We start from the raw sequence: 26,374 nt of genomic DNA, 5'->3' as shown, positions 1-26,374 counted from the left end.
GATTGTGTACAATGGGGGAATGGGAAGGAGTTGGGCCATTGGGATTGTGCACAATGGGAGAATGGGAAGGGGTTTGGTCCATTGGGATTGTGAACAATGAGGGGATGGGAAAAGCTTTGGCCCATTGGGATTGTGAACAATGAAGGAATGGGAAGGAGTTGGCCCATTGGGATTGTGCACAATGGGAGATAGGAAAGGGGTTTGGTCCATTGGGGTTGTGTACAAATGAGGGAATGGGAAGGAGTTGGGCCATTGGGATTGTGCACAATGGGAGAATGGGAAGGGGGTTGGTCCATTGGGATTGTATACAATGAGGGAATGGGAAGGAGTTTGGCCCATTGGGATTGTGCACAATGGGAGAATGGGAAGGGGACTGGCCCATTGGGATTGTGTACAATGGGGGAATGGGAAAAGCTTTGGCCCATTGGGATTGTGTACAATGGGGGAATGTGAAGGGGTTTGGTCCATTGGGTTTGTGTACAAATGGGGAATGGGAAGGGATTTGACCCAGTGGGAATGTGTACAATGGGGGAATGGGAAGGAGTTGGGCCATTGGGATTGTCTACAATGAGGGAATGGGAAGGAGTTTGGCCAATTGGGATTGTATACAATGAGGGAATGGGAAGGAGTTGGCCCATTGGGATTGTGCACAATGGGAGAATGGGAAGGGGTTTGGTCCATTGGGGTTGTGTACAAATGAGAGAATGGGAAGGGTTTTGGTCCATTGGGATTGTGAACAAAGGGGGAATGGGAAAAGGTTTGACCCATTGGGATTGTGCACAATGGGAGAATGGGAAGGGGTTTGGCCCATTGGGATTGCGTACAATAAGGGAATGGGAAGGGGTTTGGCCCATTGGGATTGTATGCAATGAGGGAATGGGAAGGAGTTGGCCCATTGGGATTGTGCACAATGGGAGAATGGGAAGGGGTTTGGTCCATTGGGATTGTATACAATGAGGGACTGGGAAAAGGTTTGACCCATTGGGATTGTGCACAATGGGAGAATGGGAAGGGGTTTGGCCCATTGGGATTGTGCACAATGGGAGAATGGGAAGGGGTTTGGCCCATTGGGATTCTGCACAATGGGAGAATGGGAAGGAGTTGGTCCATTGGGATTGTGCACAATGGGAGAATGGGAAGGGGTTTGGTCCATTGGGATTGTGCACAATGGGAGAATGGGAAGGGGTTTGGTCCATTGGGATTGTGAACAATGGGGGAATGGGAAAAGGTTTGACCCATTGGGATTGTGCACAATGGGAGAATGGGAAGGGGTTTGGCCCATTGGGATTGTGCACAATGGGAGAATGGGAAGGAGTTGGCCCATTGGGATTGTGCACAATGGGAGAATGGGAAGGGGTTTGGCCCATTGGGATTGTGCACAATGGGAGAATGGGAAGGGGTTTGGTCCATTGGGATTGTGAACAATGGGGGAATGGGAAAAGGTTTGACCCATTGGGATTGTGCACAATGGGAGAATGGGAAGGGGTTTGGCCCATTGGGATTGGGTACAATGGGGGAATGGGAAAAGCTTTGGCCCATTGGGATTGTGTACAATGGGGGAATGGGAAGGGGTTTGGTCCATTGGGGTTGTGTACAAATGGGGGAATGGGAAGGGGTTTGGCCCATTGGGATTGTATACAATGAGGGAATGGGAAAGAGTTGGCCCATTGGGATTGTGCACAATGGGAGAATGGGAAGGGGTTTGGTCCATTGGGGTTGTGTACAATGGGGGAATGGAAGGGGTTTGATCCACTGGGAATGTGTACAATGGGGGAATGGAAGGGGTTTGAGCCAGTGGGAATGTGTACAATGGGGGAATGGAAGGGGTTTGATCCACTGGGAATGTGTACAATGGGGGAATGGAAGGGGTTTGATCCACTGGGAATGTGTACAATGGGGGAATGGAAGGGGTTTGATCCACTGGGATTGTGTACAAATGGGGAATGGAAAGAGGTTTGACCCAGTGGGAATGTGTACAATGGGGGAATGGAAGGGGTTTGACCCATTGGGAATGTGTACAATGGGGGAATGGAAGGGGTTTGACCCAGTGGGAATGTGTACAATGGGGGAATGGAAGGGGTTTGACCCAGTGGGAATGTGTACAATGGGGGAATGGAAGGGGTTTGATCCACTGGGAATGTGTACAATGGGGGAATGGAAGGGGTTTGATCCACTGGGATTGTGTACAAATGGGGAATGGGAAGAGGTTTGACCCAGTGGGAATGTGTACAATGGGGGAATGGAAGCGGTTTGACCCAGTGGGAATGTGTACAATGGGGGAATTGGAAGGGGTTTGATCCACTGGGAATGTGTACAATGGGGGAATTGGAAGGGGTTTGATCCACTGGGAATGTGTACAATGGGGGAATGGAAGGGGTTTGATCCACTGGGAATGTGTACAATGGGGGAATTGGAAGGGGTTTGATCCACTGGGAATGTGTACAATGGGGGAATTGGAAGGGGTTTGATCCACTGGGAATGTGTACAATGGGGGAATGGAAGGGGTTTGATCCACTGGGAATGTGTACAATGGGGGAATGGAAGGGGTTTGACCCATTGGGAATGTGTACACTGGGGGAATGGAAGGGGTTTGATCCACTGGGAATGTGTACAATGGGGGAATTGGAAGGGGTTTGATCCACTGGGAATGTGTACAATGGGGGAATTGGAAGGGGTTTGATCCACTGGGAATGTGTACAATGGGGGAATTGGAAGGGGTTTGATCCACTGCGAATGTGTACAATGGGGGAATGGAAGGGGTTTGATCCACTGGGAATGTGTACAATGGGGGAATGGAAGGGGTTTGATCCACTGGGAATGTGTACAATGGGGGAATGGAAGGGGTTTGATCCACTGCGAATGTGTACACTGGGGGAATGGAAGGGGTTTGATCCACTGGGAATGTGTACAATGGGGGAATGGAAGGGGTTTGATCCACTGGGAATGTGTACAATGGGGGAATTGGAAGGGGTTTGATCCACTGGGAATGTGTACAATGGGGGAATTGGAAGGGGTTTGATCCACTGCGAATGTGTACAATGGGGGAATGGAAGGGGTTTGATCCACTGGGAATGTGTACAATGGGGGAATGGAAGGGGTTTGATCCACTGGGATTTTGTCCAATGGAAATAAATAGGAAAGTGTTTGGTGCATTTTTTTTTTACACATCCTCTTTTATTCCTTTCAAAGGATTTCATGACCATCATTCCAAGTGCGAGCCCAACCCTTGTTTTGCTGGTGTGGAATGTATGGAAACCTATGAATACCCAGGTTACCGCTGTGGACCATGTCCTGAGGGTTTTACAGGAAACGGAACGCACTGTACCGATATTGATGAGGTCTAAAATTAATATTAAATAGTAATATATTCATCGCATATAAATACATGGAGACTGAGGTACAGGCTGGAATTTAATTGATGGGTTTGGGGGATTTACATATAGAATAATAGATACCTGGGTGTGAGCTACAGGCTGGAATCTAATCGAGGGGTACAGGTGGTATATATACGGATACCTGGGAGTGAGTTACTGGCTGAAATTTAATTGATGGGTTTGGAGTGTTTATATATAAAATTATAGATACCTGGTAGTGAGTTATTGGCTGGAATCTAATCGAGAGGTACAGGTATATATAAAATAACATACTTGGGAGTGAGTTACAGGCTGGTATCTAATCAGGGGGTTAAGGTATAGAATAACAGATACGATATAGGTACAGTAGCATAGTGGTTATGTTACCGAACTAATAATCCAGAGGTCTGTAATAATGATCTGTAGATGTGAGTTCAAATCCCAAGTGGGGAATTTAAATTCGGTTAATTAAATAAATCTAGAATAAAAAGCTAACATCAGTAATGGTGACCATGCAATTAATAGATTGTTGTGAAAACCCACCTTGGTGAACTAATGTCCTTTAGGAAAGGAAATCTGCTGTCCTTAACTGGTCTGGCCTATATGTGACTCCAGACCCACAGCAATGTACTTGACCCTTAACTGAAATGGTCTCGCAAATCACCCAAAACTGGACAGATCACTCGGCTTCAACCTAGGCATCGACTTGGATACGACAAAGGCACACTCATCCCAGGCGGAGTCCTCCACAACAGGGTCTTGTGCCAATTGGAAGAGCTGTCCCACAACCTCGTCAAGCAACAGCCTGACATAGTAATGCTCACAGAATCATAGCTTTCAACCCACACCTATGTCCCCAAGATATTCCCTGACCCACCAGTAAGACAGACTCACTAGAGGTCTTGGCAGGTTGATGTACAGTTGGGCGGGAGTGGCCCTGAAAGCCCTAACTGACTCCAGACCCCATGATGTTTCATAACGGCAAGTCAGACATGGGCAAGGAAATCTCCTGCTGATTACTACCTACTGTCCTCTCTCAGCATATGAATCAGTACTCCTCCATGTTGATCACCACTTGGAAGAGGCATTGAGGGTGAGAATGTATTGGGATACCACCAAGAGTAGCTCGGTAGCACCAATGACACAGAGCTGGCTGAGTCTTGAAGGACAAAGCTGCCAGATTGCGGCCTGGTGACCTCGTCCTCACCAATCTACCTTTCACAGATGCATCTATCCATAACAGTATTGGTAGGAGTTCACAGTCCTGTCTTCACACTGAGGGCACCCTCCATTGTGTTGTGTGGCACTACCATGCTGAAAGGGATGGATTCAGAACTGATCTAGCAGCTCAAAATTGGGCATCCATGAAGTGCTGTGGGCTATCAGCAGCAATAGAATTGTATTCTACCACAATCTGTAACCTCATGGCCCACATATCCCTCAACCTACCATTACCATAAAACCAGGGAACCAATATAATAAAAACAATATACTGCGGATGCTAGAAATCTGAAATAAAAGCAGAAAGTGCTGGAAATACGCAGCAGGTCTGGTAGCATCTGTAGAGAGGGAAACTGAGTTAACATTTCAGGTTCAATGAGGAATGTAGGAGAGCATGCCAGGAGTAGCACTGGGCATACCTAAGTATTAGGTGCCAAACTGGTGAAGCTACAACACAGGACTACATAAATGCTAAACAGCAGGAGCAACATGCTATAGACAGAGCTGAGATAAGCGACCCCACAACCAATGGATCAGAACAAAGCTCTGCAGTCTTGCCACATCCAGTTGTGAATGGTGGTGGATAACTAAACAACTAATGGGAGAAGGAGGCTTCATGAACATCCCCATCTTCAATGATGGTGGAGCCCAGCACATGATTGCAAAAGACAAGGCAGAAACGTTTGCAACCATCTTCAGCTAGAAGTGCCGAATAGATGATCCATCTTGGCTTCCTCCTGAGGGTCCCACCATTCACAGGAGCCAGTCTTCAGCAAATTTGATTCACTCAACGTGATATCAAAAAATGGCTGAGCGCACTGAATACAGCAAAGTTCTGTGGCCCCCCACAACATCCTGGTTGTCGTGCTGAAGACTTGTGCTCCAGAATGAGCTGTGCATCTAGCCAATATGTTCTAGTACAGCTGCAACACTGGTATCTAGCTGACAAAGTGGAAGATTGCCCAGGTTGGTCTTGTCCATAAAAAACAGGACAAATCCAACCTGGCCAATTACTGCCCCATCAGTCTACTCTAAATCATCAGCAAAGTGATGGAAGGGGTCATTGACAGTGCTATCGAGTAGCACTTGCTCACCAAAACCTGCTCACCAATGCTCAATTTGGGTTCCACCAGGACCACTCAGCTCCAGACCACATTACAGCTTGGTCTAAACATGGACAAAAGAGCCGAATTCCATCACTTTGCTGATGATTTAGAGTAGACTGATGGGGCAGTAATTGGCCAGATTGGATTTATCCTGTTTTTTATGGACAGGACCAACCTGGGCAATTTTCTATTTTGTCAGGTAGATACCAGTGTTGCAGCTGTACTGGAACATATTGGCTAGATGCGCAGAGATGAGCTGAGAGTGACTGCCCTTGACATCAAGGCAGCATTTGACCAAGTGTGGCATCAAGATATTCTAGCAAAATTGAACTCAATGGGAATCGGGGAGACAGCTTTCCACTGACTGGAGTCATACCTAGCACAAAGGAAAACAGTTGTGGTAGTTGGAGGCCAATCATCTCAGCCCTAAGACATCACTGCAAGAGTTCCTCAGGGCAATGTTCTAGGCCCAATCATCTTGAGCTACTTCGTCAATGACCTACCCTACATTATAAAGTCAGAGGCAGGGTTGTACGCTGATGATTGTACAGTACTGACAACACCCCAGATAATGAAGCAGTCTGAGCTTGCTTGTAGTAAGATCTGGACAACATTCAGGCTTGGGCTGATAAGTGTCAAGTAATATGCACACCACACAATGACCGTCTTGAACAAGAGAGTCTTACCACCTTCCTTTGACATTCAATGGCATTACCATCACCAAATCCCCCACCACCGACATCCTGTGGATCAACATTGACCAGAAACTTAACTGGACCAGCCACATTATCATTGCAGCTACAAGAGCAGGTCAGAAGCTGGGTATTCTGTGGCAAGTAACGCACTTCCTGACTCCCCTTATCCTGTCCATCATTTACAAGGCACAAGTCAGGAGTGTGATGGAATACTCCACACTTGCCTGGATGAGTGCAGTTCCAACTACACTCAACAAGCTCAACACCATCCAGGACAAAGAATTTGGCTTGATTGGTAACCCAGCCACATCTTAAACATTTATTCGCACCATGGCTACAGTGTTTACCATCTATAAGATGCACTGAGGAGGCTTCTTCAGCAGGACCTCCCAAGCCCACAACTTCCAGAAAGACAAAGGGAGCAGGCGCAAGGGCACACCACCACCTGCAAGTTCTCCTCCAAGTCACTCCATCCTGAATTGGAAATATATCATCATTCCTTCATTATCGCTGGGTCAAGATCCTGGAGCTCTCTACTTGTTAGCACTATGGGTGTTGTTATACTCAAGAAAACCATTTGGTGAAGGATAGTGCTGGAACCAATCTTTACTCAGTTTAACATTTATTTACAGAGTGCAACATTATAAGCATATACCTCCTAACTCAACCACAGCACAGTTTCAGTAAGTGTCTCTTTATACGTGCTCAAGTGGAACACTAATTAATACCCTCCATCTTCATATAATTAAACACAATTGTTATACAATTAACAGGTGTACCTATAGCATATGGACTGTTGCAGTTCATGAGGTAGCTTATCACCACCTCCTCGAATGCAATTCGTGGTGGGCAATAAATGCTGGCCTTGCTAGCAACACCCAAATCCCGTGAATGGAGTGTGTTACAGGCTGGAATGTAATTTTTGTGGTTGGGTTGGGGGTTATATATATTGAAAATATATATATATATATATAGAATAACAGGTATGCAGATGGTGTCATGAATATTCTATGTAGTGTTCACTGAACAATCACAAAGTAACTTCAACCTGTAGTAATTACAATGATACCCAGAGGAGCTGAGAAAGTGATGTTTGAAACAGGTTGTAGTGTAATTGCCTGTTAAAGTGGACTGTAAAGACAGATTGCTTTATATTCAGTGTGTGTGTTGAGTATTATTCTGACCATGTTCATTGTTTCTTCAGTGCATCTTTGCCAATCCCTGTTTCTCTGGATCCAAATGTATAAATGCAGTGCCAGGATTCCGCTGTGAATCCTGTCCCTCGGGCTATAGGGGGACGATTGTAGCTGGCGTAGGAGTGGATTACGCAATGACCATGAAGCAGGTGAGCAACAAATGCAGAATGTCAGTGACTGCAGGTGTCCGGAGAGAACAAATGTCACAAGATAAGCAGAGGAAGATATTTTACTATGGGAATTGAGCAGTCTTGGGCTGTGGTCAGAAACTGAACATGTACTGGTTTCCTCTCTTGAGGAGTAGTCAGTGTTTTGTGTTCTTGCTGTGTACTCTTGTTTTGATATGCCACTTTTCTCAATCGATTAAGCTGGCTGCGTTCATTTCCTTAACTCATGTATTTCATATCCAACAAGGAAGGATGTAATCAGATCAGTTTCTAGATAATAAAACTGGATAAGTGACCTGAAGATAGAAGAATGTTTAGAAGAAGTTAGCAATAGGTTCCCATTAAAAATGGATAAAGAGAAATATGAATAAAAAGGTGATGGACTAAAAAGCAGATCAATTAGATGGAAAAAAGGCCAATCAAAGAGATATTTAAATGTGAGGCGGATAAATTAAAGATTAAATCCATTCTGACTAGTAGCACAGGGGCATGTCAGAAGCTGCAATTACATAGATACCAAACAAACAAAAAGGATACAACAAGGTTTAAAAATGAACAACTGGTTGTATCTGGGTGCCTGAAATCTCCCTCCTATGGAGCTGAGTTCTCCAATCAGTGCTACAGGCACCTGCATACTGTGCTGTGATTAATACCACAGGAATTCACTCCTGTTAAAGTTAGATCTTTCAAATTAACAAACAAAACTGTGAGGACAACAGCTGGTGCAGCTGGACTTGTGTTGTTTCCTGCTGCTCAGGTGTAGCCACGAGGCACTTTTTTGCTTTGAGTCCCCCTTGGGCCTTATAAATAGCCCAGGGAGGAAAAACAGAACTAATTGCCCCTCCCCTGTAGCTGAACCTGTCAGCCTCTGCATGATCTGAAAATGTGACTTGTATATAAAACATTCACTTTGTTTTGTCAGTGTGAGGCTGAGAGCCTCAGGCTGCAATGTGATATTGTGACAGGCATTGTTTTGCTCTTTCAGGTTTGCTCAGACATCGATGAATGTAATGACGGGAATAATGGTGGCTGCGTAACCAACTCAATCTGCACAAATACCATGGTGAGTGGTCAGAATCCTCGAGCTGGTTCCAACAATGCTCTTGTTGCCTGTGAGGGCACACGGTAGCTCAGTGAGTAACAGGACAGTCCCAGGGTCAGTTATTGGCTGCTGATCACACCTGGTGCAGCACTAGGGTTTGTTATGACCGAGGTGGGAGGAGTGCACTGTCTTTTCTAGTTCCACTTCTCCACAGGTCACAATATATATTTAAATGTTTACCCAGTTACTGATACGGTCAATCATATATTCTACTCTTTATCCCAGAATAAAATACACCAACCAGTTTCTTTAATAAACAACAAAATTATCAGTTTATTATAAAACAAGACATAATCAATAATGAAGCAAAGCATTAAACACAGAGTGAAATATGGAAGTTCCCTTTTACCTTACCCCTCACACACACACATACCCTGATGAACCGAAAAAATTGAGATTTTCTCTTCAGAGCTCTGTTAGCAAAAAAACGACAAAAAAGAATACTTTGGCCAACTCTTGAAGAAAAAAAAGAGACGGTATGGAACGACGTCATTTGTCCCTTTTTGGTTTGGTGTCCCAAATACATATAGATGGCAGTCACTGGGATCTTTATAGAACAATGCTTTTCAGGCGACTTTTGAAGATCAGTTTGGCAGACTTCCCAGGAGAAATGCAGCATCACTTTGTTGATTTCTTACACTTGATTCTCAGGGAGTTCTGTAAGAGATGGAAGAGGGTGCTGATGGTGACTGCTCTCTTTTCTCCAACTACCTTCAAAACAGTTCACACCCCAACACACTGTCCAAAGTGAAACCAAAAACAATATCTCAAGAGTCAAGCCTCCTGACCCCCATAAATCTTGACCTGTCGCTTCTCTGTAAATATCTCCCAAGTCAAAAAGCCCCTGCTGGATATTATCTGAACACAGGTGACTTCCAGTAAAGGTTGTTTACAAACCAAGTCCAAAAAGCCTTCCGATGACCCCAGTGAAAAAAATATCCATGGAATCCTTTTCGGTTTTCCCAAATAAAACAATGTCCATAATTCTAAAATACACAAGTTCTCAAAAAAAATACTTAACAAAAAATATAGAAGTACCATCATCACAGGTTCTGCGCCTCCAGTTTAGGGAGGGGGAAATTCAACCACTGGCAACTGGTGTTGAGTGACACTCTGGAAAGTGACTACAAACAAACTCCTTTCTGTCGGGCTAGCTGCAGTGCTGGGGCTGGATAAATTCACTCCACTGTCTGAACATTGCCAGTGTCATGTTCAATAATAATGCCTCTGTGGTCAAAGGACATTCAGACTGGTCTCACATTGGAGGAATATTCTGTGGAACTGTAATCCAGTGAAAGTTACTGGCCTCCATCCGCTGATATAAAGCTGCTGTTAGAAACTGACGTCAGATTTCTAGACATTCAAGGATCCCCTCATGTCACTGCGTTGCCGCTAACTCCGTGAGGGAACTCTGAGCACCAGCAATGCCCACGTGTCACTGCATTGGCATTAACTGTTTCGTTGTGCAGGGTTCGTTCAAATGTGGTCCATGCCGGAGTGGATTTGTTGGAAACCAGACAGTTGGCTGCCTTCACCGGAAGTCCTGCAGCAGTGCCACTTTTAACCCATGCGATGTCAATGCACAGTGTGCTATCGAGCGCAATGGGGAGGTGTCCTGTCACGTGAGTTTTAATTCTAGCAAAGCTTCCTAGTGTTTGTGCACAGACCCCAGAAGTTTGTTCGTGAGGAATGCGGGTATAATCCATGCAAACATCTGCATGAATCTTAATAATTATCTTTTATACAATAACAAAATTCAATAATTAGCAAATTATTCTTCAAAAGACCAATTGTGGTATTGCCCCACACTCACAGTCTCACTGTGGACCAGTGTTTCCCCCTCACTGACAGTCTCACTGTGGACCAGTGTTTCCTCTCACTGACAGTCTCACTGTGGACCAGTGTTTCCCCCTCACTGACAGTCTCACTGTGGACCAGTGTTTCCTCTCACTGACAGTCTCACTGTGGACCAGTGTTTCCGCCTCACTGACAGTCTCACTGTGGACCAGTGTTTCCCCCTCACTGACAGTCTCACTGTGGACCAGTGTTTCCTCTCACTGACAGTCTCACTGTGGACCAGTGTTTCCCCCTCACTGACAGTCTCACTGTGGACCAGTGTTTCCTCTCACTGACAGTCTCACTGTGGACCAGTGTTTCCGCCTCACTGACAGTCTCACTGTGGACCAGTGTTTCCCCCTCACTGACAGTCTCACTGTGGACCAGTGTTTCCCCCTCACTGACAGTCTCACTGTGGACCAGTGTTTCCTCTCACTGACAGTCTCACTGTGGACCAGTGTTTCCTCTCACTGACAGTCTCACTGTGGACCAGTGTTTCCTCCTTACTAACAGTCTCACTGTGGACCAGTGTTTCCTCTCACTGACAGTCTCACTGTGAATCAGTGTTTCCTCTCACTGACAGTCTCACTGTGGACCAGTGTTTCCTCCTTACTAACAGACAGTCTCACTGTGGACCAGTGTTTCCTCTCACTGACAGTCTCACTGTGGACCAGTGTTTCCTCCTTACTAACAGTCTCACTGTGGACCAGTGTTTCCTCTCACTGACAGTCTCACTGTGGACCAGTGTTTCCTCTCACTGACAGTCTCACTGTGGACCAGTGTTTCCTCTCACTGACAGTCTCACTGTGGACCAGTGTTTCCTCTCACTGACAGTCTCACTGTGGACCAGTGTTTCCTCTCACTGACAGTCTCACTGTGGACCAGTGTTTCCTCTCACTGACAGTCTCACTGTGGACCAGTGTTTCCCCTCACTGACAGTCTCACTGTGAATCAGTGTTTCCCCCTCACTGACAGTCTCACTGTGGACCAGTGTTTCCCTCTCACTGACAGTCTCACTGTGGACCAGTGTTTCCTCCTTACTAACAGACAGTCTCACTGTGGACCAGTGTTTCCTCTCACTGACAGTCTCACTGTGGACCAGTGTTTCCTCCTTACTAACAGTCTCACTGTGGACCAGTGTTTCCTCTCACTGACAGTCTCACTGTGGACCAGTGTTTCCTCTCACTGACAGTCTCACTGTGGACCAGTGTTTCCTCCTTACTAACAGTCTCACTGTGGACCAGTGTTTCCTCTCACTGACAGTCTCACTGTGGACCAGTGTTTCCCCCTCACTGACAGTCTCACTGTGGACCAGTGTTTCCCCCTCACTGACAGTCTCACTGTGGACCAGTGTTTCCCCCTCACTGACAGTCTCACTGTGGACCAGTGTTTCCCCCTCACTGACAGTCTCACTGTGGACCAGTGTTTCCCCCTCACTGACAGTCTCACTGTGGACCAGTGTTTCCCCTCACTGACAGTCTCACTGTGAATCAGTGTTTCCCCCTCACTGACAGTCTCACTGTGGACCAGTGTTTCCCCTCACTGACAGTCTCACTGTGGATCAGTGTTTCCCCCTCACTGACAGTCTCACTGTGGACCAGTGTTTCCCTCTCACTGACAGTCTCACTGTGGACCAGTGTTTCCTCCTTACTAACAGACAGTCTCACTGTGGACCAGTGTTTCCTCCTCACTGACAGTCTCACTGTGGACCAGTGTTTCCTCTCACTGACAGTCTCACTGTGGACCAGTGTTTCCTCTCACTGACAGTCTCACTGTGGACCAGTGTTTCCTCTCACTGACAGTCTCACTGTGGACCAGTGTTTCCTCTCACTAACAGTCTCACTGTGGACCAGTGTTTCCTCTCACTGACAGTCTCACTGTGGACCAGTGTTTCCCTCTCACTGACAGTCTCACTGTGGACCAGTGTTTCCCCCTCACTGACAGTCTCACTGTGGACCAGTGTTTCCCCCTCACTGACAGTCTCACTGTGGACCAGTGTTTCCTCTCACTGACAGTCTCACTGTGGACCAGTGTTTCCTCTCACTGACAGTCTCACTGTGGACCAGTGTTTCCGCCTCACTGACAGTCTCACTGTGGACCAGTGTTTCCTCTCACTGACAGTCTCACTGTGGACCAGTGTTTCCTCCTTACTAACAGTCTCACTGTGGACCAGTGTTTCCTCTCACTGACAGTCTCACTGTGAATCAGTGTTTCCTCTCACTGACAGTCTCACTGTGGACCAGTGTTTCCTCTCACTGACAGTCTCACTGTGGACCAGTGTTTCCTCCTTACTAACAGACAGTCTCACTGTGGACCAGTGTTTCCTCTCACTGACAGTCTCACTGTGGACCAGTGTTTCCTCCTTACTAACAGTCTCACTGTGGACCAGTGTTTCCTCTCACTGACAGTCTCACTGTGGACCAGTGTTTCCTCCTTACTAACAGACAGTCTCACTGTGGACCAGTGTTTCCTCTCACTGACAGTCTCACTGTGGACCAGTGTTTCCTCCTTACTAACAGACAGTCTCACTGTGGACCAGTGTTTCCTCTCACTGACAGTCTCACTGTGGACCAGTGTTTCCCCCTCACTGACAGTCTCACTGTGGACCAGTGTTTCCCCCCTCACTGACAGTCTCACTGTGGACCAGTGTTTCCCTCTCACTGACAGTCTCACTGTGGACCAGTGTTTCCCCCTCACTGACAGTCTCACTGTGGACCAGTGTTTCCCCCTCACTGACAGTCTCACTGTGGACCAGTGTTTCCCCTCACTGACAGTCTCACTGTGAATCAGTGTTTCCCCCTCACTGACAGTCTCACTGTGGACCAGTGTTTCCCCTCACTGACAGTCTCACTGTGGATCAGTGTTTCCCCCTCACTGACAGTCTCACTGTGGACCAGTGTTTCCCTCTCACTGACAGTCTCACTGTGGACCAGTGTTTCCTCCTTACTAACAGACAGTCTCACTGTGGACCAGTGTTTCCTCCTCACTGACAGTCTCACTGTGGACCAGTGTTTCCTCTCACTGACAGTCTCACTGTGGACCAGTGTTTCCTCTCACTGACAGTCTCACTGTGGACCAGTGTTTCCTCTCACTGACAGTCTCACTGTGGACCAGTGTTTCCTCTCACTGACAGTCTCACTGTGGACCAGTGTTTCCTCTCACTGCCAGTCTCACTGTGGACCAGTGTTTCCCCCTCACTGACAGTCTCACTGTGGACCAGTGTTTCCCCCTCACTGACAGTCTCACTGTGGACCAGTGTTTCCCCCTCACTGACAGTCTCACTGTGGACCAGTGTTTCCCCCTCACTGACAGTCTCACTGTGGACCAGTGTTTCCTCTCACTGACAGTCTCACTGTGGACCAGTGTTTCCCCCTCACTGACAGTCTCACTGTGGACCAGTGTTTCCCCCTCACTGACAGTCTCACTGTGGACCAGTGTTTCCTCTCACTGACAGTCTCACTGTGGACCAGTGTTTCCTCTCACTGACAGTCTCACTGTGGACCAGTGTTTCCTCTCACTGACAGTCTCACTGTGGACCAGTGTTTCCTCTCACTGACAGTCTCACTGTGGACCAGTGTTTCCTCTCACTGACAGTCTCACTGTGGACCAGTGTTTCCTCTCACTGACAGTCTCACTGTGGACCAGTGTTTCCGCCTCACTGACAGTCTCACTGTGGACCAGTGTTTCCTCTCACTGACAGTCTCACTGGACCAGTGTTTCCGCCTCACTGACAGTCTCACTGTGGACCAGTGTTTCCTCTCACTGACAGTCTCACTGTGGACCAGTGTTTCCTTCTCACTGACAGTCTCACTGTGGACCAGTGTTTCCCCCTCACTGACAGTCTCACTGTGGACCAGTGTTTCCTTCTCACTGACAGTCTCACTGTGGACCAGTGTTTCCTCTCACTGACAGTCTCACTGTGGACCAGTGTTTCCTCTCACTGACAGTCTCACTGTGGACCAGTGTTTCCTTCTCACTGACAGTCTCACTGTGGACCAGTGTTTCCTCTCACTGACAGTCTCACTGTGGACCAGTGTTTCCGCCTCACTGACAGTCTCACTGTGGACCAGTGTTTCCCCCTCACTGACAGTCTCACTGTGGACCAGTGTTTCCCCCTCACTGACAGTCTCACTGTGGACCAGTGTTTCCTTCTCACTGACAGTCTCACTGTGGACCAGTGTTTCCTCTCACTGACAGTCTCACTGTGGACCAGTGTTTCCTTCTCACTGACAGTCTCACTGTGGACCAGTGTTTCCTCTCACTGACAGTCTCACTGTGGACCAGTGTTTCCGCCTCACTGACAGTCTCACTGTGGACCAGTGTTTCCTCTCACTGACAGTCTCACTGTGGACCAGTGTTTCCTCTCACTCTGGCCTGTTTGGTCCCCTGCTGCTTTGTTCATAATTGTGTTTTAAATATCAGCATGTGTTTGTGACATATTAAAAGTTTGGGGTTGGGGTGAAGGCTGACTGCTGTGTCTTCAGGAGATTTTGGACAGGTGTGTGCGCTGCGTCATTGCAGCTTGTGTCTGTTCGCCCCCATGCAGAGGGAGTTGTGGGGCCTGCGGTGGATGGAATGTCTCAGCTATTTGTGTCTCCATCTCTCACTCTGATTCTCTTCCACAACAGTGCAGAGTTGGCTGGGCTGGGAATGGATACGTGTGTGGGCCAGACACGGATATTGATGGCTATCCTGACCGTGACCTGCCCTGCATTGACAACCATCGTCACTGTAAGAAGGTGCGTGTTCACAGGTTCATCAGACAGGGACGCTCCACTCATCTGATTCCCAGTTATTTATTAATGAGTAATCTCTATAATAGCTAAACAGCGAATGAACTGACGAGATAACCCATTGGTGTTGGTTAAGGGATGATGGGTAGAGAGCTGGCAGGACTCCCATCGGTTCTGAACAGCACCATGGGATATTGTGGGTCCATCTGAGCAGGTAGACACCTCCGCTTCACTTTTTAACCACGGGCAGCATCTTCGACAGTGCAGCACTCCTTCAGTACTCGCCCTCTGACAGTGCAGCGCTCCTTCAGTACTGACCCTCCGACAGTGCGGCACTCCCTCAGCACTGACCCTCCGACAGTGCGGCACTCCCTCAGTACTGACCCTCCGACAGTGCGGCGCTCCCTCAGTACTGACCCTCCGACAGTGCGGCACTCCCTCAGCACTGACCCTCCGACAGTACGGCACTCCCTCAGTACTGACCCTCTGACAGTGCAGCACTCCCTCAGTACTGACCCTCCGACAGTGCGGCGCTCCTTCAGTACTGACCCTCCGACAGTGCGGCACTCCCTCAGTACTGACCCTCCGACAGTGCGGCACTCCCTCAGTACTGACCCTCCGACAGTGCGGCACTCCCTCAGTACTGACACTCCGACAGTGCGGCACTCCCTCAGTACTGACCCTCCGACAGTGCGGCACTCCCTCAGTAATGACCCTCCGACAGTGCGGCACTCCCTCAGTACTGACCCTCCGACAGTGCGGCACTCCCTCAGTACTGACCCTCTGACAGTGCAGCACTCCCTCAGTACTGACCCTTTGACAGTGCGGCACTCCCTCAGTACTGACCCTCCGACAGTGCGGCACTCCCTCAGTACTGACCCTCCGACAGTGCGGCACTCCCTCAGTACTGACCCTCCGACAGTGCGGCGCTACTTCAATACTGACCCTCCGACAGTGCGGCACTCCCTCAGTACTGACCCTCCGACAGTGCGGCGCTCCTTCAGTACTGACCCTCCGACAGTGCGGCGCTCCTTCAGTACTGACCCTCCGACAGTGCGGCGCTCCTTCAGTACTGACCCTCCGACAGTGCGGCGCTCCTTCAGTACTGACCCTCCGACAGTGCGGCGCTCCCTCAGTACTGACCCTCCGACAGTGCGGCGCTCCCTCAATATTGCACTGGCGTTTAAACCAGCCTCTGTAATCCATCTGTATTAGGGGTTAACCATAACTTTATGATTAAGAGACAAGAGCACTGCCAACTGTTCCATGTCATTGATCTCTGCCTCAGGTAAACTGTTGGAACCTGAAACAGATTTCTAAAGGGAGTTAATAGAAAATTAAGTGGAACTTTGCAAATGCTGGATTCCTGTGTGCATAATGAAGTTTATATTCCATAGGAGTTGGAATTCAAAGGTATCCTTTCGACTTGTCTGTCTGAAGGACTGTCCCTGCTATCCCTTCACTTGTCATTTGTTATCAGTTTCTTTCTGTCTCCCCGCAGGATAATTGCAGGTATACCCCAAACTCTGGTCAGGAGGATGCTGATAACGACAATGTGGGAGATCAGTGTGACAATGATGCAGATGGAGACGGGATCAAGAATGTAGAGGTTTGTACCAATATTGCCTAATCAAAAGAGAGCAGGTGTCCCAGCGTGTGCTGGGGGAATGGAAGGCCCTTCCCCAGAGTGTGGGAGCAAGCATAATGATGTGCAGCCCCTTGTCCCCTTAGGCTGATCTCGTCCCAGTCTTCTGGGTGCAAAGGGGAGTTGGGAGGAAGAAGAATTTGGCAGTATCATGGCCTGGCTTGGCTTACAGCAGGTCCCTCTTCCCTTTCAACCAGGACACTGGCACGTAGTCTTGGGAGATTGTGGCTAAGAGATCAGCAGCTCCAGTAAAATGATTTTAAAAAATAAAATGGCTTTCTCACCATTTCTACACCTTAATTCCTAAGCTGTTGGGAAAGCTGAAATCTTCAACCAAACATTTCAATAAACTCCCTTTCAAAAGATCACTGCTGCTCTTTTCAAAATCAATAAATTAGGCAGAAATATTAAAAGGTCTTTTAAGCTACAACTGTCCTGCTAATCATTAAAAGGAAACTATTAGAGCAGTTAGTCAGTCTGAAGGACGATGTGGTGCTGGGATCCCATAGGATAAATCCAAGGATATGAAGAGAAATATGGAATGAAACAGCAGAGTCCCTGGAGAAGGGTTTTTTTCCAGGGTTCTTTTGAGCTCCTGTGTCCCAGAGGACTGAAGAGAGGTCAATGTAATTAATACTCATTTTCAAAAATCGGATAGAGGTAATCTAATTGATTACAGGGGAATTAATTTAACATCTGTGGTTGGAGAGTTTTGGAATACTTAAATAAAGCTGAAATGATCAAATATCTAGATGTAGGGAAAATCAGCCAACAATGATTTCAGAAAGGAAGGTTGTACTGACAAATCTGTTTGAGTTCTTTCAGATGTGGCAATCCTGTGTAATGTGCAGCCTTGGGGAAAGCAGGTTGAGCAATCAAGGAAATCCATAGATTTTAGGGATTTGCAATTGTTTAAAAGTGGCCCCAGAGATTCCAGGATACATAGCAAAGGTTCCCAGTAAGACAGGAACTCTGGGCTCCCCTGTAGACAACAGTTTGAGGGGATAAAAACAAGAAATGCTGGAACCACTCAGCAGGTCTGGCAGCATCTGTGAAAAGAGAAGCAGAGTTAACGTTTCGGGTCAGTGACCCTTCTTCGGAAGGATTGTGTTTACCCTGAGAATGGAACCACAAAAGCAGAAAGTCTGAGTCACCAACTCAGTAATAATTGTGACAAAGTCCTATCGACTACATGATGTTCAGGCAAAAGAATTCCTCCTTATTTTATGTTTAATGTAACAGAACCCCAAATTATCTGCTAGTTTCTGTAGTACCTCAGAGGCCATAGCAGATAATCAAGATTTCACAGCAATAGCAATAGTTATGTTGAATTGGGCTCAGTTTTCAAGGATTAATCAGTGTTCTCACGTCCAGAACCAACTCTGCTGATATTGTGCAGCAAATCACAAGCAAAATACAAAAGTAAAAACCTTGCATTTATATTGTGCTTTATACATCCTCAGGACGTCCCAAAGCACTTAACAACCAAAGATATTCTTTTCAAGTGTAGTCACTGTTGTAATATAGGAAATGCAGAAGTGAATTTGGGCACAGCAAGATCCCACAAACAGCAACAAGATAAATGACCAGATAATCTGTTTTAGTGATATTGACGGGGATAAATATTGGCCAGGATACCAGCAGAACTCCTCTGCTCTCCTTTAAATAGTGCCATAGAATCTTGCTGTCCGGAAGGACAGTCCAGATAATGGTCTGAAGTAAACCATAACATTTCCTTTCCCAGGATAACTGCAGACTGGTTCATAACAAGGACCAGCAGAACTCTGACACCGACTCATTCGGGGACGCCTGTGACAATTGTCCCAATGTTCCCAACAACAATCAAAAGGACACAGACAACAATGGAGAGGGAGACGCCTGTGACAATGACATTGATGGAGACGGTAAAATGAATTTGGCTGCAATGCACCTGCCTTGTCCCAGCCATACCTGATGCTTTTGTGTGCTTCCCCAAAAATTTAGTAGTGGAAAGTCTGCCCCCGCCCCAAACCCTAAAGAACTTTACCCTCCAAGCCCCAGAGAACTCTATCCACAAACCCAAACCCCGGGGCACTCCACCCGCACCCCCCCCCCCACCCCCCGCCCCAAACCCGTGGAATGATTCACGATACAGCAGGAGGCCATTTGGTTCATCAAGTCCATGCCAGCTGTCCACAGTGCAATCAGTCAGTCCCATTCTTCTGCTCTATCCCTTGCTAGTTTATTTCCTTCAAATGTCCTTTTGAAATCATGGATTTAAAGACTTGCTCAGGTCAGGAAAAAAACTCCCGACCCCGCCCAAGTCCCTCCTTTTTTTTCTCATGCCCAACCACTGGAATGTTCACTTTACCTACCTTCCAACTCCAAATCTGCAGCTTGAGCACGGTGATGTCATAGAGACGCTCACTGCGCAGACTCAAGAGTTTCCCTCCTTGATGTCCTGGACTCTGCTCAGGTAGGCTTTTCATAGAGTTAGAGAGAGATACAGCACTGAAACAGGCCCTTCGGCCCACCGAGTCTGTGCTGACCAACAACCACCCATTTATACTAATCTTACATTAATCCCATATTCCCTACCACATCCACACCTTTCTCCTACCACTTACCTACACTAGGGGCAATTTACAATGGCCAATTTACCTATCAACCTGCAAGTCTTTGGCTGTGGGAGGAAACCAGAGCACCCGGCAGAAACCCACCCGGTCACAGGGAGAACTTGCAAACTCCACACAGGCAGTACCCAGAACCGAACCTGGGTTGCTGGAGCTGTGAGGCTGCAGTGCCAACCACTGCGCCACTGTGCCACCCTAAACTTTTTTTTCAACTTTTGACACTTACCAGCGGAGCAAAATGCAGTACTTACTGTGCGTTTCCGACCTGACCCGAGCCTGAAAGCCGGACCCCGAAGAGTGACCCGACCTGATCTGAATCCAACGCATGTCGTCGGGTCCTATCTGGTTCGGGTCGGGTAGCAGGCCTTTACACTGATTGTCGCTGCCTCCACGACCCTCATAGGCAGCAAGTTCCAGGTTATTACCACTCAATGTGTGAAAAAGCTCTTACTCGTATTCCCCTCTGCATCTCTTGCCCAAAACCTTCAATCTGTGTCCCCTAGGCCTTGTACCATTAGTTTTTCTTTGTCTACCTCATCCACACCTGTCATAATGTTGCACATCTCTGTCATATCACCCCACAATCTCCTTTTCTCTAAGGAGAACAACCCCAGCTTCTCCAACCTAACCTTGTAGCTAAAATCCCTCATCCCTGGAACCATTCTGATAAATCTCCTCTGCACCCTGTCACGGAACCTCACATCCTTCCTAAAAAGTGGTGACCAGAACTGGCTGCAAATATGCTAGTTGTGGCCTAACTAGAGCTTCTTACAGGTTCAGCATAACCTCCCTGCTCTTGTACTCTACGCCTCTATTTATGAAACCCGAGATCCTAGATGCTTTGCTAACCACTCTCTCAATATGTCCTCCCACCTTCAAGATCAATGCACATGAACCATCAGGTCCCTCTGTCCCTGTATACTCTTTAAAACATGCTGTTAAGTCTATATGGCTTCTCTCTATCCCTTCTGCCAAAATGCATCACCTCACACTTCTCTGTATTAAATTTCATTTGCCACTTGTCTGCCCATTCTGCTAGCCTGTCTATGTCCTGTTAAGTCAATTTGTATCATCCTCACTGTTTGCCACTCCTCCAAGTTTGGTATCATCAGAAAATTTTGCAATTTTACTCTCTATTTTCCAATAACCAAGTCAAAAAAACTGTGGTCCTAGCATCCTCCAGTTTGAAAAATAACCATTTACCATGACTCGCTGTTTTCTGTCCTTAGCCAATTCTTTATCCAAACTGGCACTGACCCTGTTATTCCATGAGCCTCACTTTTGTTAACCAGCCTTTTATGGTGTACTTTGTCAAAGGCTTTCTTAAAATCTATATAAACAACATCCATTGCAATCCTTTCATCAACCTTTTAGTTAATTCATCACAAAATAGGTAGGTGGTAGGGAAATATCGGGACAGGTGGGGATGTGGTAGGAATATGGGATTAGTGTAGGATTAGTATAAATGGCTGGTTGATGGTCGGCACAGACTCGGTGGGCCGAAGGGCCTGTTTCAGTGCTGTATCTCTAAACTAAACTAAGCTAAAATTCAATTAGTCTAGCACGATCTGCATTTTTTTTTTCAAATCCGTGCTGGCTCTCCTTAACTAACTCAACCCTCTCCAAGTGCCTGTTGGTATTTTCCCTGATTATTCTTTCTAAAACCTTACCTACCACTGATGTTAAACTGACCGGCCTATAGTTATTAGGACTGTCTTTACACCCTTTCTTAAATAAGGGGGTCACATTTGCCACTCTGCAATCCTCTCCACCCACACTTCCATTAGCAACCTGGGACACTAGCCGTCTGGACCAGGTGACGTATCCACTCAAAGTATAGTCAATAAAAGCAAAATACTGCGGATGCTGGAAATCTGAAATAAAAACAAGAAATGCTGGAACCACTCAGCAGGTCTGGCAGCATCTGTGGAAAGAGAAGCAGAGTTAACGTTTCGGGTCAGTGACCCTTCATCGGAACTGTGCAGGGTTATGGGGAGAAGGCAGGGGAATGGGGCTGAGGGAATTGCTCTTTCAGAGAGCCAGTGCGGACATGATGGGCCGAATGGCCTCCTTCTGCACTGTAACGATTCTGTGATTCTGTATCCAGCACTCTCTCTATGTCATTGGTACTGACATATACTACAACTTCTGGCTCACTCCATTCCCACTGCAGAATATTCTGCACCCTCTCCGTGATGTCCTTTACCCTGGCACCAAAGAGGTAACATGCCATGCAGAACTCACGACAGTTACAGAAATGCCTGTCTTTCCCCTTAACTCTGGGATCTCCTATAATGACTGCATTTCTACTCTTTGCTGTTCCCTCCTGTGCAGTCCCTTTCCCACTAGTGCCATGGTCAGGACTACACTCCTTCAAGGTGTCATCACTATGTGCAATCTCCAAAGCTGAGTACCGGTTTGAAGTGGCACACATCCTGAAGACTCCTGCAGCTCCTGCCTCTTTCTATACTTCTGGAAGGCCACCCATCTACTACCCTGAATTCTCACTGCCTGTGGGGTGACCGCCTCCTAGAATGTATGATCCTGGAAACTCTCCTGCTCTGCTGATGCTTTGCAGGAACTCCAGCTGGAAACACTTCCTACACACACGATCCCCAATACACATGAAATGTCCTGAAGTTCCCACATCACTCAGGAATTGCAAGCAACTGAACTAAGCTGCCCATGCATGATCTAAAAAAAACCTCTATTCCCTCTTTTAGAATCTAGTTGTACCTTGTTAAACTATCCATTTTAATGAATGCCTCTTGACCTGCTCTGTGCTACTACTCTTATTAATTAACTCACTGTTATGCACACCCTGTTTGAGGTTATTCATTTCCCAGCTCCTAACTTGAAAGTATGTCCTGGTTTAGAGAGAGAGAGAAAAAGAGAAATTTTCACCAATCAGTCTTTTACCCGCTTTCCTGTGATGACACACTTGATTTTTTTTCACTTGAATGCTGTTAGTCTGCTCTGAACCCTCCCCACACTCCCAGTCAAAGAACAAAGAACAGTACAGCACAGGAACAGGCCATTCAGCCCTCCAAGCCTGCGCCGATCTTGATGCCTGTCTAAACTAAAACCCTCTGCACTTCCGGGGTCCGTATCCCTCTATTCCCATCCTATTCTTGTATTTGTCAAGATGCCTCTTAAACGTTGCTATCATACCTGCTTCCACCACCTCCCCCGGCAGCAAGTTCCAGGCACTCACCACCCTCTGTGTAAAGAACTTGCCTTGCACATCTCCTCTAAACTTTGCCCCTCGCACCTTAAACCTATGTCCCCTAGTAACTGACTCTTCCACCCTGGGAAAAAGCTTCTGACTATCCACTCTGTCCATGCCGCTCATAACTTTGTAAACCTCTATCATGTCGCCCCTCCACCTCCGTCATTCCAGTGAAAACAATACGAGTTTATCCAACCTCTCCTCATAGCTAATGCCCTCCAGACCAGGCAACATCCTGGTAAACCTCTTCTGTACCCTCTCCAAAGCCTCCACGTCCTTCTGGTAGTGTGGCGACCAGAATTGCACGCAATATTCTAGGTGTGGCCTAACTAAGGTTCTGTACAGCTGCAGCATGACTTGCCAATTTTTCTACTCTATGCCCCGACCGATGAAGGCAAGCATGCCGTATGCCTTCTTGACTACCTTATCCACCTGCGTTGCCACTTTCAGTGACCTGTGGACCTGTACGCCCAGATCTCTCTGCCTGTCAATACTCCTAAGGGTTCTGCCATTTACTGTATACTTCCCACCTGTATCAGACCTTCCAAAATGCATTACCTCACAGTCTTGCTGTGCTCTTGCTCTCTGGGCCTCTCTTTTATCTTCCCCACTGGTTTTACTGTCAAACCCCTGTTAATTTAACTTGCCAAACCCTGGGGCATTCAACCCCAAGCCCCCACCCCACTCCAATAAACTCTGTGGCACTCTATCCCCCCCCCTCAAAATCGTGGGGCACTCACACCCCAGCCCCCAGGTAGTTCTACTCCCAAACCCCAAGGAATTCTATCTCTCAAATCCTGTTGGGAATTCTAATCCCCAATCCCCAGGGAACTATAAACTCCCCTCCCTACAAACCCTGAGAAATGTAGCTCCTCCCACCCTGGGGAATTCTAGGCCCCCTCCCATAAACCCAGGGGAAGCCTACCATCTGTCAAGCCCCAGGAAATTCTAACCCTGAATCGTCAGAGAGCTGTAACCACCAGCACCACCTCCCCCGGCAAAAATCCAGGGAACTGTAACTCTAGTCCCCAAACCCCAAGAAACACAAACCCCCAATCCCCAGGAAACTCTGCCCCAAAACCCTATTCTGCTTATTGCCTTATTTCCTTTCCAGGTATTCCCAATATTTTGGACAATTGTGCAAGTGTTCCGAATCCTCTGCAGACAGACAGGGATGGAGATGGAGTCGGAGATGCGTGTGATAGCTGTCCTGAAATGAGTAATCCCACGCAGGTACGGCCCAAGTCTCTCCATAATCTCTTTGTAAATAAATGTTGCCCTTTGATGGAAATAATAAAATACCAGCAGCAGAATTCAGATCCTTCAACAACAAATGTCGATTTAAAAAGCGGCTTTAAAGTAAAAACATTTCCCAGGGCACTTCACAGGAGTATTATAAAACAAAATATGACACAAAAGCTTGGTCAAAGAGGTAGGTTTTAAGGAGTGTCTTACAGGAACAAAGTGAAGTAGAGCGGTGGAGAGGTATTTCAAAGCAAAGGACCTAACGCATGGTGGAGCAATTAAAATTGGGGATGCTCAAGAGGCCAGAAATACAGGATTGTAGATATCTGGGAACGTTGTGTGGGGCTGGAAGAGATCACAGAGAACAGGAGGGATGAGGCCATGGAGGGATTTGAAAACAAGGATGAGAGCTTTAAAATCAAGACATTGCTTAACAGGAAGCCAATGTAGGTCAGCAAGAACAGGGGTGACAGGTGAATGCGACTTGGTGTGCATTAAGACACAACACTAGTGTTTTGGATGACCTCATGTTTATGGAGGGAAGAATGTGGAAGACCAGCCGGGAGTGCATTGGAATGGTTAAGTCTAGAGGTAGCGAAGGCACGGAAGAGTGTTTCCGCAGCAGATGAGCTGAAACGAGGCAAAGTCGGGCAATGTTATAGAAGTGCAAATAGGTGGTCTTAGTGATAGCGTGATTATGAGGCTCTGTGCCAGGGAGAGAGGTGGAGTGTGTAGCTAGGGAATGTATTTGCAGCGGTGACCACAAACAATGGCTTCACTTTTCCCAGTGTTTAATTGGAGGAAATTTCTGCTCATCCAGTTTTGGACGTTGGATAAGCAGTCTGATAATTCAGCAACACTGGAGCAGTCAAGGGAGGTGGTGGTGAGGTAGAACTGAGTGTTGCCAGTGGACAAGTGAAAATTAATGCTGTTCTTTTGGATGATGTTCTGAGGGGAACCATGTAGGTTGATAAAAGAGGGGGCCAAGGGTCAAGGTTAAGCCACTAGAGGACACACAGCGGGAGTAGGAAGAGAAGCCATGAGGTTAGGGAGGTTGTGTTTGGTGTGATGTTAGGGGAGGTTGTGTTTGGTGTGATGTTAGGGGAGGTTGTGTTTGCTGTGATGTTAGGGGAGGTTGTGTTTGGTGTGATGTTAGGGGAGGTTGTGTTTGGTGTGATGTTAGGGGAGGTTGTGTTTGGTGTGATGTTAGGGGAGGTTTTGTTTGGTGTGATGTTAGGGGAGGTTGTATTTGGTGTGATGTTAGGGGAGGTTGTGTTCGTGTGATGTTAGGGGAGGTTGTGTTTGCTGTGATGTTAGGGGAGGTTTTGTTTGGTGTGATGATAGGGGAGGTTGTGTTTGGTGTGATGTTAGGGGAGGTTGTGTTTGCTGTGATGTTAGGGGAGGTTGTGTTTGGTGTGATGTTAGGGGAGGTTGTGTTTGGTGTGATGATAGGGGAGGTTGTGTTTGCTCTGATGTTAGGGGAGGTTGTGTTTGGTGTGATGTTAGGGGAGGTTGTGTTTGGGGTGATGTTAGGGGAGGTTGTGTTTGGTGTGATGTTAGGGGAGGTTTTGTTTGGTGTGATGTTAGGGGAGGTTGTGTTTGCTCTGATGTTAGGGGAGGTTGTGTTTGGTGTGATGTTAGGGGAGGTTGTGTTTGGTGTGATGATAGGGGAGGTTGTGTTTGGTGTGATGTTAGGGGAGGTTGTGTTTGGTGTGATGTTAGGGGAGGTTTTGTTTGGTGTGATGTTAGGGGAGGTTGTGTTTGGTGTGATGTTAGGGGAGGTTTTGTTTGGTGTGATGTTAGGGGAGGTTGTGTTTGCTCTGATGTTAGGGGAGGTTGTGTTTGGTGTGATGTTAGGGGAGGTTGTGTTTGCTCTGATGTTAGGGGAGGTTGTGTTTGGTGTGATGATCGGGGAGGTTGTATTTGGTGTGATGTTAGGGGAGGTTGTGTTTGGTGTGATGTTAGGGGAGGTTGTGTTTGGTGTGATGTTAGGGGAGGTTGTGTTTGGTGTGATGATAGGGGAGGTTGTGTTTGGTGTGATGTTAGCGGAGGTTGTATTTGGTGTGATGTTAGAGGAGGTTGTGTTTGGTGTGATGTTAGGGAAGGTTGTGTTAGGTGTGATGATAGGGGAGGTTGTGTTTGCTGTGATGTTAGGGGAGGTTGTGTTTGGTGTGATGTTAGGGGAGGTTGTGTTTGGCGTGATGATCGGGGAGGTTGTATTTGGTGTGATGTTA

At 47.2% G+C, this 26,374-nt stretch overlaps 1 protein-coding gene across 3 annotated transcripts in view; it reads left to right on the top strand.

Annotated features, from left to right (window-relative positions):
• The window catches only part of thbs3a (thrombospondin 3a), a 126,696-nt gene that overhangs the window by 47,801 nt on the left and 52,521 nt on the right, over positions 1-26,374 (top strand). For all 3 annotated transcript variants that reach the window (XM_068022825.1, XM_068022826.1, XM_068022824.1), the window contains 8 exons: positions 3,190-3,338; positions 7,580-7,720; positions 8,724-8,801; positions 10,310-10,462; positions 15,305-15,415; positions 16,911-17,018; positions 18,799-18,958; positions 24,010-24,128. In XM_068022825.1, coding sequence (XP_067878926.1) covers positions 3,190-3,338; positions 7,580-7,720; positions 8,724-8,801; positions 10,310-10,462; positions 15,305-15,415; positions 16,911-17,018; positions 18,799-18,958; positions 24,010-24,128 — 1,019 coding nt within the window. The remainder of the gene's footprint in view (positions 1-3,189; positions 3,339-7,579; positions 7,721-8,723; positions 8,802-10,309; positions 10,463-15,304; positions 15,416-16,910; positions 17,019-18,798; positions 18,959-24,009; positions 24,129-26,374) is intronic.

This window comes from Heterodontus francisci, chromosome 46 (assembly GCF_036365525.1).
Source record: "Heterodontus francisci isolate sHetFra1 chromosome 46, sHetFra1.hap1, whole genome shotgun sequence".
In the NCBI taxonomy this organism is placed as follows: Eukaryota; Metazoa; Chordata; class Chondrichthyes; order Heterodontiformes; family Heterodontidae; genus Heterodontus; species Heterodontus francisci.
This window is presented reverse-complemented; position numbering and strand designations above follow the sequence as displayed.